This window comes from Anolis sagrei, chromosome 1 (assembly GCF_037176765.1).
Source record: "Anolis sagrei isolate rAnoSag1 chromosome 1, rAnoSag1.mat, whole genome shotgun sequence".
NCBI classification, from domain to species: domain Eukaryota; kingdom Metazoa; phylum Chordata; class Lepidosauria; order Squamata; family Dactyloidae; genus Anolis; species Anolis sagrei.
In genome coordinates, this window is record NC_090021.1 from 153,587,592 (window position 1) to 153,602,472 (window position 14,881).

General features: G+C 41.5%; 1 protein-coding gene across 4 annotated transcripts in view; it reads right to left on the bottom strand.

The window, feature by feature from the left end:
• Window positions 1-327: 327 nt before the first annotated feature.
• SERTAD2 (SERTA domain containing 2) overlaps window positions 328-14,881 on the bottom strand; it is a 187,056-nt gene continuing 172,502 nt past the window's right edge. For all 4 annotated transcript variants that reach the window (XM_060784438.2, XM_060784430.2, XM_067469585.1 and 1 more), the window contains one exon: window positions 328-1,451. In XM_060784438.2, coding sequence (XP_060640421.2) covers window positions 488-1,447 — 960 coding nt within the window. In that variant the 5' untranslated portion in view covers window positions 1,448-1,451 and the 3' untranslated portion in view covers window positions 328-487. The remainder of the gene's footprint in view (window positions 1,452-14,881) is intronic.

Sequence of the window (14,881 nt, forward strand, 5' to 3'; positions counted from 1 at the left end):
AATCTAGAGAGGGCTAAAATGCCAAAAAGGTACTGCGATTATCTAAATAATATTTTAACCTCTTGCAATAAAACTTATAGAAAAAATAGACAAATATGCACATGCAATTTACAGCTTTTCCCCAACATAATCCTTGTGCTTAGCTTTTACATTTTTTCTTTCTTTCTTTCTGTCAATCATATCAATATTGTTTACAATATGCATTTTTTTCCTATATCAGGATTTCATGTCTCCCTTGAGGAACCACTTTCAAAAAAATATTTAAAGTGGTCATAAATGGATGAAGGCACTCCAACTCTGCTTGAAGCAAAAACTAGTGTGATCATTAAAAAAAAAGAAGAGAGAGAAGACAGGCAAAGATTCATGCTTGGTGGTGTGTGGGTGTGTCTGTCTGTCTGTCTGGGAAGGTCTGCAAGGAAGGGGGCGGGTGGCTGTGAAAATACTACCAAGTGTTGATACTGGTACATTTTAAGAAGTTGCTATATTTTTAAGACCCAACAAGCACCTCCATTATATGATCCAGTTCTGTAAGGTCCATTTTGAAAGGCTGATTGGGGGTTACTGGCTGGGTGCTGTAAGGAGCCAGCGTCTTTAGGAGGTCATCTGCGGAGACAGGAGCCATTTTTGAGGCAGCCCCAGTAGAAGATGTGCAAGGATCAAAATCATACATAGACGTATCAATGTCAGCAAAGAGAATGTCATCCAAGGTCAAGTCTGTAAGGAAACCTGTAGATGTCGTGATCTCAAAATTACCAGGTAAGGAGTCCATCAGTTTAGGTTCGTTTACTCTGCTCTCCTGGACGCCCTCGGACTTCTGAATGCAGGATGCACTGACGTTCTCCTTAGCGTGATCTGATGCCGTCGTGTCTGCTGTTACTGCAGCTACTACTGCCTCAGCGGAGGTAGGTGTTGGACAGAGCTCCTCAATTTCGTCCAAGGCCGAGGAGAAGCTGTCCTTTACTGGTTGGACAGTTGGAGGTGGTAGTTTCATAGGACCATCGTGGGGGATAGTCTGGGAAGTGCAAAAAGTGTCATCCTCAAGCAGAGAGGCAGGGGTGAGGCAAGACTCCAGTGGTGTAGTGCTTGCTGAGTCAGTGGGGTGGACTGGCGGCGAGGCCAGATGGCTAAAGGCAGGCTGAACCTCTCGGAAGTTGTCTCCCAGAGGATCGGTAGGCTGCGAAGGGGCGATGAACACAGGCCTCAAGCTGCCTTCCTGTTTGAGTTCCTCCTGAATTCGCCTCAACATGTTGTTAATTAAAACTGTCTTTTGTAGGCTTGGCTCCGTTAATGGCCTGTGGTTATAAAGTTTCATAAGGGAAATGTTGAAGATAGTCTGGCGCTGTAAGGTGTAAGACACCTTAGATGGACCATCAGTCGGAGACACCACTTTGCCTTCCAGCCCATCTTCATGCTCATCAAACTTCCGCTTTCCTCCTTTCCCCAACATATATCTGAAAGCAAAGAAGAGAAGAAAGTTACAGCTAATTAAACTGACATGCTTTCTTTTCCTATCTCTTCCAAAAAGAATTGTCCAGAAACTGTGTAGAATTGTCCAGTACATAATCTTTTTAGAAGCTGGTAGTATGTGAGGTGTTTGGAACTTCATCTAGTGCTGGAGTCCTCAAACTAAGTCCCGGGGGCCAGATACGGCCCTCCTAGGTAATTTACCCGGCCCTTGCTCAGAGTCATCCTAAGTCTGAAACAACTTGAAAGCACACAACAACAACAACAACAGCGCTATCTCATCAGCCAAAAGCAGCCCTACACTTCCCATTGAAATACTAATAAGCTTATATTTGTTAAAATTGTTCTTCATTTTAATTATTGTATTGTTTTAAAGTATTTTTTGCGCTACAAATAAGATATGTACACTATGCATAGGAATTAATTCATGTTTTTTTCAAATTATAATCCGGCCCTCCAACAGTTTGTGGGACTGTGACTCTGTTTAAAAAGTTTGAAGACCACTGATCTAGTGAAAGGAAAATTCTCTTCCATATTACAAATGTGGGGTCTGTAAAGTAAAGGCAAAATATTGTCGAAGGCTTTCATGGCTGGAATCACTGGGTTGTTGTAGGTTTTTCCGGGTTATATGGCCCTTTTCTCCTGATGTTTCGCCTGCATCTATGGCAAGCATCCTCACTACCTCTGAGGATGCTTGCCATAGATGCAGGCGAAACGTCAGGAGAAAATGCCTCTAGAACATGGCCATATAACCCGGAAATACTGACAACAACCCAGTAAAGGCAAAGGTTTCTCCTGACATTAAGTCTAGTCGTGTCCAACTCTGGGAGATGGGGCTCATCTCCATTTCTAAACCAAAGAGTTGGCATTGTACATAGACACCTCCAAGGTGATGTGGCCAGCATGATGACATGGAGCACTGTTACCTTCTCGTAGAAGTGATACCTACTGATCTACTCACATTTGCATGTTTTTGAACTGCTAGGTTGGCAGAAGCGAGACCTAACAGTGGGAACTCACCCTGCTCTCTGGATTCGAACTACCAACCTTTCGGTCAGCAAGTTCATCAGCTTAGCGGTTCAACCTGCTGTACCACCAGGGTCTGTAATATTTATCAAAATAGTTTCTGTGCCCCACCCCAAATCCCGGCTATGTTAAGTAGCAATTACATGCATTTTCGATTTATCACAAAAATTGTAGGTTTTGCACAAAACAGTCTTCCACACATAATAATTCATTGTGCAGATCATGCTTATTTCGCAACCTGATAGCTAGGTCATCAGATTCTGTTGACAGGGAGATGGACAAGAGGCTTGAAATATTCTTCCTTACCCGGCCTGTAGTAGGATCCACAAGACTAAGGGAAGATTAAAAAGTCTCCTAGGGTCAGATTTTTGCCCCAAGTTAACTTTAAATAACATGTGAGGACAACATCCAAATTATTGTAGGATTCCCCCACTCCCCTGTTGACTTTAACGATATTTGGGACTTTTAAGATTTAATTTATCCTTCAATTCCAACAAAAATTGAGTCAGGAAAGCAAACAGGAATGAAATTATACTTGGGGGTCTTAATCTCAAGATAGCTGATTGTTGTATACATGTTTTGATCCAAAGATATCACAGCCTTTACTTAATAAGAAATCGAGGAGTACAGTTGTACTGTATGGAAAGAGAGTTCAGCCAACTTTTCGTTATCACCAATACCGGCTTCTGATGTGAAAGTCATGCAGGCAGATGCACACGGCAATTCAGTGTTTCTCAGGCTATCTGAGGTACGGATCAACATATATTTATCCCAGGCTGTCATGATTGTGGCACAGCTGGCTGAGTGTCAGTTGCATTAAGATCACTCTGACCAAAAGGTCATGAGTTCAAAGCCAGCCTGGGTTGGAGTGGGTTTCCAACCAATTGTGTGTAGCCTGTTGTCAACCTTTGCAACCCAAAAGACAGTTGCATCTGTCAAGTAGGAAAATTAGGTACCACCTTAAAATGTGGGGAGGCTAAATTAACTGATTTATGAGGCCATAAAGAAGACTCCAGCAAAGCATTCCAGCGGGGAAGCATGCGGGGAATGCGGAAGTGCTTCATCAGCGTCGCAGATGGATGATGAAAGCGACAGCTCCCCTGGCGGCCAGAAAAAGTTAAATAGCCTCTGTGTATGTCTGTATATGTTTGTATGTCAAAAATTGTCATTGAATGTTTGCCATATATGTGTACACTGTAATCTGCTCTGAGTCCCCTGCAGGATGAGAGGGGAAGAATATAAAAGCTGTAAATAATAAAAAATAAAAAATAAATGGATCGGTATCTTATTTGTGTTTTATTTCTAGCATTACTTTAGTACAGAGAACATGAACCTTAGTGAGAAAACCTGCTTTCCAAGTTAGACTATTCAGCATCAGCATCCATCAGAGGACCATCAAGGATATGCCTTGAAATATTAACAAGTCAAATAGTAAGTCACTGTGTCTTTATTATACATACAGTCATTTTTAATACATATGAATTAGTCAGAGGTTGATCAGGGAAGGAGAGGCTCCTGTGGCTTGAATGAGTAGGAGGCAACTGTACAGCTGAAACGTGCAAAGGAGAATAAGGCTTCCATTGTCAAGCACACATGCATAAGTAGATCTGTTGTGTTATTTAATGTAACACAAGAGGAAATTGGAGCAGAAAAGTGCCTTTACTGTGATGGCCAAATCTCATAATCAGATAAGGTGACAATGCAAGAAGTTTGCTATAGCCCATTTTCCCATACCTTCTGCTACTTACAAGTGAGTGTTCATTTAAAGAATAATATGTTTCTAGCTCTGCTAAGGCTGTGATTCTAGACCAGGGGTTCTCAAAGTGTGCTCCATGAAGCCCTTGAGGCTTTGTGAAACATACTAAGGGGCTCTGTGATTGCCTCCTCCTCCTTCCTCCCTTTCTAAGCTTTCCCTCCTTTTTCCTGCTCCCCTACCTCCCTCACCCCCAGAGCTCTTTCTCCTCACCCCCTTGCCCCGAAAAACTTCCCCCCTTGCCACCCAAATCCTTTCCCCCCACCTTCCTTGCTTCCAAAACCCTATTTCCTTGCTTCCAAAACTCAGGAGCTGCTTTGATTGTGCTTTTCCGGCATGGCAGAAGGGGGTTGGACTGGATGGCCTTGGGGTTTTTCCACTGAAATACTGTTAAGTTTATGTTGATTAAAATTATCCTTCATTTTAAATATTGTGTTATTCTTTCTTTCTGACCACAAAAGAAATATCTGCAGTGTGCATAGGAATTCGTTCAATTTTTTTCACAGTTGGTTCACACAAACACTCTCCATACATCTGGTGCTGGCCTGGCACTTCTGTCAAATTCGAATACACGTGCCAAAAAGTTTGCCCATGCCTAATATATATACATTAGAAAGAAGTAACTTTTCCTTCAAAAAGGGCTCAGTTGCTGAAAAAGTTTGAGAACTTCTGATATCAACCTGGTAACCCATGGGGTGGCACTTTTTCACTTGGCACAGGTACTGCCCTTACTTTTGCTAATGGTTCCATGATCCTCTACGACAGTGGTTCTCAACCTGGGGTCCCCAGATGTTTTTGGCTTACAACTCCCAGAAATCCCAGCCAGTTTACCAGCTGTTAGGATTTCTGGGAGTTGAAACCAAAAACATCTGGGGACCCACGGTTGAGAACCACTGCTCTACGACAATCAATTGCCCTTTAGTAGGGTAGTGGGAATGTGCCAAAAACACCTCCTTTAAACCAATGACAAAATTAGGCATGTTATCATGCTTAATATAAAGGAATCAAACCCACCAATAATCACACACAATGGAGGACTGAGGTGAGGCAGAATTTGCCTCTGGCACAACCACACAAACAAGATGGAGGACAAAAGCCAAACAACAAGTCTTGGCCCAAGGCGAGGCCATTAGGGGATCAGAGCACGCACATACTCTCACTCACACAAAGCCAGTCAGTAGGAAACCTCCACTGTATATTATATTTTGCCTTTGCTCCTTCCAGTTATTTATTAGAGATTTCTTTCTTCTGCTGCCACCAATTTATTATTTCATTAGGCCACCTCCTTTAATGGGATTTTCATAGATCCACACAAAGACTTCAGTTGGAATAAAACAGGGAAAATTTGTTTATTTTGAACAGTCAATAAGCTTAATAGTTGCAGATAACTTGTCAGGCTTTTGTTCAATACAGAGGATGGTAGTTATATCTTGAGTTTCTTAGAACAGTTACACACACAGAAAACCAAACAGGAATCTTTTAAAACCTTTTGAAATCTCCCTTCCTTCACAGCACTCTAAAACACTATAGAGGCCTATTAACTACTATTCCTCAAAGAGGTATCTTTCCTATAACCACACAATTCCCAAATCTCTTCCTTCCTTGCCCACTTCACAACTACTGGTCCTTCTTCCCTACCAATCTCCTAACTGCTTCTTCTTACATCCCAAACTTCTAACTGAACTTAAAATAGCTGCTTTCTTCTTCCCTTAGCCTCTGGTCCTGCCTATCTCCAGCTATTGAGCTTTCCCCTCCAATTCTATCAGCCAATCAGGCTGCACCTCTGGCTTAGAGTCTGCCTGATTGCTCCACCGCCCAGCTCTGCAAGCTGGGCCTGGCTTCTGCCTTTTACACCATCCCATATACACCAAGCCTTTTACACACCAACCCTTTAGGGTAGGCCAATCCGTTGCACTTAACTTAATCCCAATGTGAACTCTAGATGTGTAGGCTGCAGAACTAGAAACCAAATTGCTCCAGGCTTTTAGATTCCATATATTGTTCTGAACACACAAAACCCAGGAGGCGGATTTAGCAGATTGGAAGCCTTTGTTGCTTCTTAAAACATTATATAGCAATGTGATACTTGCAACTGAAGGGGAAAGTAGTGATCTGAAGTGTGCAGCTGGTGGGAAAACAAGGGCATGACAAGAGTTTTTAATGCTAAGCCTCACTGCATTACCAGAGCTTACAATTAATTGTTTGCAAATATGCAGGCACTGTAAGTAGGGTGGCCACACCGGACTTTTGAATCTCGCTCGCTCGCTCTCTGCATGTAAATAACACCTCACTTCCCACTTCTGAAGAATACCAACTGCATTGCAAAACAAGAACTGAGATTTCGCTCATTTATACTGCTAACACTTGGGTGAAGCCAGAACCAAAACCCTGTTACTGGAGTATAGGGGACCCTACGAGAGGCACAAATGCATAACCAAGAGGAATACGATCGACTTCATAACATGTAACTTGCATCTCCATTCAATGAACAGAACACTGACTGTCTTCTGCATTTCAAATGCTGCTGCATACTTCATACATGCAGGAATTTCTGTTAAGCTCCAACTTTTGAAACTGTAGGAGTAACAGCCTCTGGGCTGTAGAGCTTTTTAAAAAGCTACTCAAGACCTCGAAGAGTAAGGTACGTCGTCCTTGGAAATGCAGCTGCAAACGTTCTTTTTGGACTTATTCCAAAGCAGAAAAGACAAGCACGCACAAAGCATTCTCTCCTCTGCACACACCCTCATATAAATTAGAAAAGGAATATTTATTAATGGGGTGGCAGAGGAATCGGGGAGGAGACTGATGCAAAAATGAGACTCAGGCTCAGAAATTCTGTTAGTGTTGAATATTTCCCATGCAGTGGCCCCTTTAACATTTCTGGAAATAGAAGTCAGTGTTGGCTGTAGGTTCTACTTTGGGTCATCTCCTTCTTTACTAAAATCTAAAAGTAGATTCTCTGTGGTGCCATTTTGATGTCTCCGTCAGTGAAAAAGTCACCAACACTGAATTGTGCTTGGAAACTGACTGGTAACTCGGTCATTAATGACCTTATGAGCCAGTGCTTGCCACAATCCTCACTGCCATATTCTGCAGCAATTGATGATTTTAAAGATTTTTCAAAGACAGTCCCACAAAGAAGACAACACAATTGAGCTGTAATTAAGGCAGATCAATAGATCACCAAGCTACTCCAAGCCAAATAAGTTGTTGGTAAAGAACAGAGTGCTTACTTTGTAAAAAGAAGATATTTAGATTTAAAAACTCAGAAGGTACAGAATACTAGAACTTTTGGATGAAGGTCAGGAACCCATCTGGGCTCCAGGCAGAGGTGGCCCTAGGTAATTTTCAACGGTAAGCAAACAGTATTCCCCCCCCCCCCCCAGCCAAACCAGTCATTGATATATATTTTCTGTTCGTCATGGGAGTTCTGTGTGCCATATTTGGTTCAATTCCATCATTGGTGGAGTTCAGAATGCTCTTTGATTGTAGGAGAATGATACATCCCAGTAACTACAGCTTGCATATGTCAAGGTCTATTTTCCCCCAAGAGCGCCTCAAGAGCGCCCCTGGGCAAAATCAACTATACTGCAAATGCTTACTTTGTGTAATGGGTTGATCCGCCCCTGGCTCCAGGTTAACCTTTATGCACTAAAGTGGATTCACTATGGTGCCATTTTGAGTTGCAGGGAACTATACAGGAGACACGTGTCTCAGCTGTGTCTGGTGCACCTTTCTGGATAGACTCATGGAGATGAGTCTGGGAAGGACCTCCACTTGCTCTAAATTGTAGTTACAATCCTGCGTGCTATTCAATGTAAAACCACAAGGAAGAGATCACTGAAGGATTGTGTCTGGCAAAGTATTATTTTTACTACATTTATATCCCACCCTTCTCACCCCAAAAGAGGGATTCAGAGTGGCCTTACAAAAAGGCAGCAATTTGATGCCATGCACATACATACAGTAAAAAATAGACATATACGTTAAAACCAAAAACCAGCAGCAATATTAAAACAATTAATAAAATCACATCATCCAGAGTCAAATCCAAGGCCATTCTGTTAGTCCAAACTTTTTAAACAGAGGGCCAGGTCACAATTTCTCAAAAGTGTTGGAGCACCAGATTATAATTTGAAAAAATATATGAATGAATTCCTATGCACACTGCACATATCTTATTTGTAGTTTAAAAAAACCACTTAAAAACAATGCAATAATTAAAATCAAGAACCGTTTTAACAAATATGAACTTATTAGTATTTAAATGGAAAGTGTGGGCCTGCTTTTTGCTGATACGATAGGATTGTTGTTGTTGTTGTGTGCTTTCAAGTTGTTTCAGACTTAGGTTGACCCTGAACGAGGGCCGGATAAATGACCTTGGAGGGCCGTATCCAGCCTTAGTTTGAGGACCCCTGGTGTAGTGGTTTGAACTTCAGAATATGGTTCTGAACCCACTGGGTGGCTTTAGGCGTCATACTCTCTCCGCCTCAGAAGAGGACACTTTGAATAAATTGTGACAAGAAAAGTCTGTGATAGGGTTGCCTTAGAGTTGCTCTAAGTCTAAAATGACTTGAAGTCAAACAACAACAACAACAACAAGACAAAACTTAATTAACTTGACTATCTCATTAGCCAAAAGAAGTGCCACACTTCCCAATGAAATTTGGGTCAGTTTAGCATGTCTAAAATTGTTCTTCATTTAAAAATTGTATTGTTCTTTATTTCTTTCACTACAAGCAAGATATGTGCAATATGCATAGGAATGCATTCATGGTTTCCCCCCCCCCCCCCAGACTATAGCCCACCTCCCCAACAGTCTGAAGGACCATGAACTAGTCTCCTGTTTAAAAGGTTTTGAGGACCCCTGAGTCAGGCTGTTGAGGTTCTAGATCAGTGCCTATCATGGCTTGATTGTAGAGAAATTAGAGACAACACAGATGTATTCCTGGTTAGGAGAAGGTCTAGAATAGGAATTCAGCCTGGTAGGTGTGGTAACTCCTACCAGGAGTTTACAATATGCATGTACTCTTGGGTGCTTTCATTAGCAGTTAAAGTCACACTCACAATGTCAATTCTGACAAGAACAATTTGAGGAAAGCACAAACTACACTTGCACTTTGCATGTGCCCAGGGGCACTGCTAATATATTTCATCCAGAACCATCATTGGCTATGTCCAGTGAACTATGACAGCAGGGCATGTTGGTAGCCAGTGATCTGTTATCCAGGCAAAGGAACCAGTGTGAAATGAGATGTTAGATATAGGCAACACTGGCAGGTGTATGTTAGGGCTCCACATTTAAAACTGGACCCATGTGCAATAATAACACAACTAGACTGGATTTTCTTGCAGAGTTATTTCTTAATGTACTAGTTTTCCCAACCCAATGTGACATATGCTCAAAATACATGGGCTTTTCTCTAGAAAACCTTAAGGCAAGGCATTTTTGCCATTAAAGTTCCCCACAGCTTGTGGTCCAACGCCCACCGTACAGAGTTCAACCAGAAAACATTTCCATATTATAGTGTGATTGCACAATCTCCAGATTTCTTTAAAACCACCACATAGTTTAAGAATAATGTCCGTTGGTCACTTTTTACACCTTCTTTAAAAAGACTGACTCAGTTCCTGAAGAAATTTTGTGCAGTCCTACTTAGGAAGACAAGGGGAAAAAATACCAACGAGGTAGAAGACAGCTTGTGCAGAAGAGATTAGGAAGCAACAACTGACCGAGTTACAACACTTTGGGAAAGTTTCAGGGGAAAAAAGATATTTCATAAAATTCACAGCCTTGCTTTCAGGAGAGAACAAGACAATTTTCATGTACTTAACTCAAAGCATAAATTAGAGCAAGCCACAATTAAAATACAAAGCAGGCCTACTTAACTTGTGGCTCACTAAGGCAAATGCAGGACAAAATGTGCTCAGCCCTTCTGCAAGGAAGCAGCAGTTGGGAGGCCACAAAACTTGGTTAATGTGAGACAATTCTTTGCAAGATAGTTTGGATCGGTTTGATGTTATAAAACATAATTATAATCAATCTTTTATGAAAAATATAAAACCAGAACTTCTCCTCACATTGATGCATGATATTGAGCATTTCATTAGTTTAAGGTGGGAAATATTTCATCGTAAAGTGTCAATCTCGTTTGGCAGAGTATTTCTTCATTTATCAATGGACAACATTCCAATGCTGTTTCCTCAAAGTTTCCACTTGCGACCAATGTGATTTATTTCCAGTTAAGACAGCACAGGATTGTAGCCTTTAAATTAATGTTCATTATGCTAACGTGTATTTGGGGGGTGGGGGGTGGATATAGCCAATGGGTTTTAAGTGAACCCCCAACATTTACATTGTGTATGTTTGGGAGGTGGTGGGGGGATTGCTTCACCTCTCTCCTGTATTTTAGTTCCTAGGGAATCCCTTTTTCTAACAGTAAATAGTCATCTTCTGGTGAAAAAAAATCCTACCCCTTGGGGTAGTATGGTATGTGTGTTCAAGTGGCACAATTGTCCTTTGCACCCCAGTGGAGGGCATCTGGATGCAAACCTTTTTTGGATTGGGTTGTTGTAGGTTTTTTCAGGCTATATGGCCATGTTCTAGAGGCATTCTCTCCTGACGTTTTGCCTGCATCTATGGCAAGCATCCTCAGAGGTAGTGAGGATGCTTGCTATAGATGCAGGCGAAATGTTAGGAGAGAATGCCTCTAGAACATGGCCATATAGCCCGAAAAAACCTACAACAACCCAGTGATTCCGGCCATTAAAGCCTTTGACAATACTTTTTTGGATTGGTAGTGGTGATGAATGCAGCCTTTCACAATCTTCTTGGAGGCCAGTGTGGCTCCCAACCCCTTACTAGTGGGCCACGGCTAATGTGAAATGGACCTCTCAGTCTGAATGAACCTGGCTGTGCTCTAGGAAGCATTTCACGCCGTATAACTGACTGGTCATCTTAATAAAATGGACCTCACAACAATGACCAGCTAATTTAAGTAGAATATTTGGATCAATGTATTTTGCTCCTGGGTTTATTAGATGTTGGCAACTTCAAGGAAGATTATCATCCATAACCCTTCTCTCTGGCAATCCCTGTTCTATGTCACTGGTAGATTCAAGGGGAACTGCTACAGAGACTGGGACTTGGGAGCTTCACAGAGCAGGAAATGTTTACTTCTGATACTCCTGGTCTATTAGATGGCTAGAGGAGAGAGGGAAGGGTGGGTGAGCTGGAACAGAAAGATTAACCCTTATCTGAATAAGCGGAAGCAAAATACCCCATTCGGACTTGCCTTTAAAAAGTCCAGAGTCTACAAATTAGAAGCTATAGCCTGAGAAAGTCAGAATAGATATCAACCAAGTTTCTATATTCACCGTGAAAAAGCTCAGAGTTAAATTTCTTCCCTGTTTGCATTGTGCTGACCAACTTTACCCGCTTGCTGGTATCAAACCTTCTTGCTGAAATGTATTGGATCTGCTAGTACAATGTAGTTCAATGAATGTGTTGCCTTTAGCTTAGTATAATCCACATGAGGTGTGTCAATGTTTCATTCACACGTTGCCCAACTCTAGAATTCCCCCCATTCCTGAACATCTCCAATTTTGCTTTGACAATTTACAGTCAGATGAAAATCCCTTATGTTGTGTCATCCTAAAGATGGCTTCAACACAGATAGCATGGATCTTCTTCTGACTAGTCTTGCCCCCTTATTTTTGCTTTCCCTTCTCCTGTCCATACAAATGAGGGTGCATTGTTAGCACCCTCATTGTGGCGTAACTGTGAAGGTATCAGTCCTGGGATAGTGGAAAGTTTCTCCCCTTCCCCCCAAAATATCTTCAATTATTTGCTTTTGTGATGATTATCCCAGGATACATGATTACTAATCCCGAGATAACAAAGACGCAAGTCATACGCCCAATTTTTTTTTTGCCATGGACCATAGCCCTTGGAGCATGAAGCTAAACAAAGTTCCACCAGCCGACACATATACGTACAATACAACACTATCTCTGTGAATACTTATGGTTTTCCACAGCAAAAATTTAAAGCACGGGCAATGCATACATACACTTACACATATCTTGAAGTACAGGCTTAAACAGTGATCCTTGATGTATTTTGCATTAGTGAGGCTGAAATTCAGGTCTGGTATTGACCCTGAGTCTGCCTGACAGATGACCTATATTAGAAAATGGGGAACATGCAACCTTATTGATTCCTATGGAATTGTGACTTGATATTATCAGTCATAGTATTTTCCTGGATGGGCTGCCTAACTAGAAATAGGGTGGATTTTGTTTCATTGATCCTTTGATTCCAGGACATGGTTCTGGGGGATAAAGAGACCCGGCTGGGTTCCACTCTGTCCCACTACAAGGATGGACAATTTTCTGACCCTAAGTATCACTTGTGGTGCTGGTTGAAGCACTGGGCCCCATATATGTTCATGCACATCTCATCAATATTTTTTCCTTGCTGGGAGGGAGAGGACAGATGTCTTTCCACTATCTACAAAAATCCCTCGGTTTAGAAAGAGTGGCTTGTATAAGCATCCCTGAGAAGATGTAAAGGAGAATCCCTAGTCCCATCCCAATTTACTCTAGCAGCAGCAGAGGAAAAAAGCAATCTGTTTGGAACCACTAAGTAAAGGAGGGACTTTTAGCAGTATAAGAGGGATCAAATCTACGTGCTCAGATCTACAGAATCTGCTCAGTAAAGTTGTCTGGAGATTTGTAGACACGTATTATCAAGATGTGTAATTCTACTTCATCTAATTCAGGTGAGAAAGTTGCTATGTTCAGCCAGGACCCGATCTCAGTGAAAAAATGGATGATGAGAACCAATAACATAAAGCTTACTACAGAAAAGATGGCGACACTACTAACACATGTTTTGGGACAGCAATACTTCTGTTTTATAAGGTCTGTAGTGTTCTTCTGCCAAACAGTGCTACAGCCTCATTAAACTATAACTTCCAGTATTCCATACAGTTAAAGTGGTATCGAACTGTATTCATTCTACAGTTCAGATACACCCAAAGATAGCTTTAACTCAGATATCCATGCTCTTATATCATTCAAGTTGGACTACCTGAATGCAGTTTAATGGGGATGCTGCTTTTGAAAATAATTCAGAAATTCCTGTTACTACATCACAAAAACTGTTAGACTATCTAGGACAGTGTTTCTCAACCTGGGGGGTCGGGGCACATGTGGGGGTCATGAGGGGGTGTTAGAGGGGTCGCCAAAGACCATCAGGAAACATAGTATCTTCTGTTGATCATGGGGGTTCTGTGTGGGAAGTTCGGTCCAATTCTATCATTGGTGGGGTTCAGAATGCTATTTCATTGTGGGTGAACTATAAATCCCAACAAAGACAACTCCCAAATGTCAAGGTCTATTTTCCCCAAATTCCACCAGTGTTCACATTTGGGCATATTGAGTATTTGTGCCAAGTTTGGTCCAGATCCATCATTGTTTGAGTCCACATTGTTCTCTGGGTGTAGGTGAACTACAACTCCAAAAACTCAAGGTCAATGTCCACCAGACCCTCCCAGTATTTTCTCTTGATCATGGGAATTCTGTGTGCCAAGTTTGATTCAATTCCATCATTGGTGGAGTTCAGAAAGTTCTTTGATTTTAGGTGAACTATAAATCCCAGCAACTCCAACATTCCCAAATGACAAAATCAATCACCCCCATCCCACCAGTATTAAATTTAAGCATATTGGGTATTTGGGATTTGAAAATACATCCTGCATATCAGAGATTTAAATGGCGATTCATAACAGGAACAAAATTACAGTTATGAAGTAGCAACAAAAATAATGCTATGGTTGGGGGTCACAACAACAAGAGGAACTGTATTAAGGGGTCGCGGCATTAGGAAGGTTGAGAAACACTGATCTAGGAAGAGTTAGCTGTATGATATTGCAGATCCAAAACTGGATCCATGATTATTTCAAAGCCCAAATCAAAGTGCTTTAAAGTCCATCACAGTTTAGAAATACAGAATTTGAAGGAACGTGCTTTCTCAATAACTTGCCTATCATTTGAGGGTATATTTACAGAATGCTCTTCACGTTGGTTCGCTTGGTGGTTACTCAATCTTCTTTCAGCACTAGTCATAAAAACTTTTGTGTTTCCTGTGCATTTAAAATGTCAGTGGGTTGCTTTCTGCTGGTTTGTGAGAAACGGTTGTTGATTAAAATATTGATATTTTAGTTCTATTTTACTGTGTTTGGCTGAAGAGTGGGGTGAAAACAGTTACAATACATAACATACACCAAGTCTGTATTAACCACATATTGGGCATGCCTTGTATATAAGACTCTCTCTCTCTGTGTGCACACTAATGTAAAAATGTGGACCTGATGTAAGAATGGAAGATTTAAAGTTGTTTGGAGGCAACAAATTGTGTAAACCTGATTGAAGTAGTTGGAATGTATTTGTGTTCACTGCTGGGTGTTTTTGTGCAGCATTGTATACAGTCATCCTATTTGGGTGTTACTGCCTCTCTGCTACCAAACTGAATATAAGAAACCCTCCTACCAGGATCCCAAGCTTTCCCCTATTTTGGACTCTCCCACAGCTTCCTTTGGTGGCCATGGAGATGCTTTGTTCTGTCATTTCAGA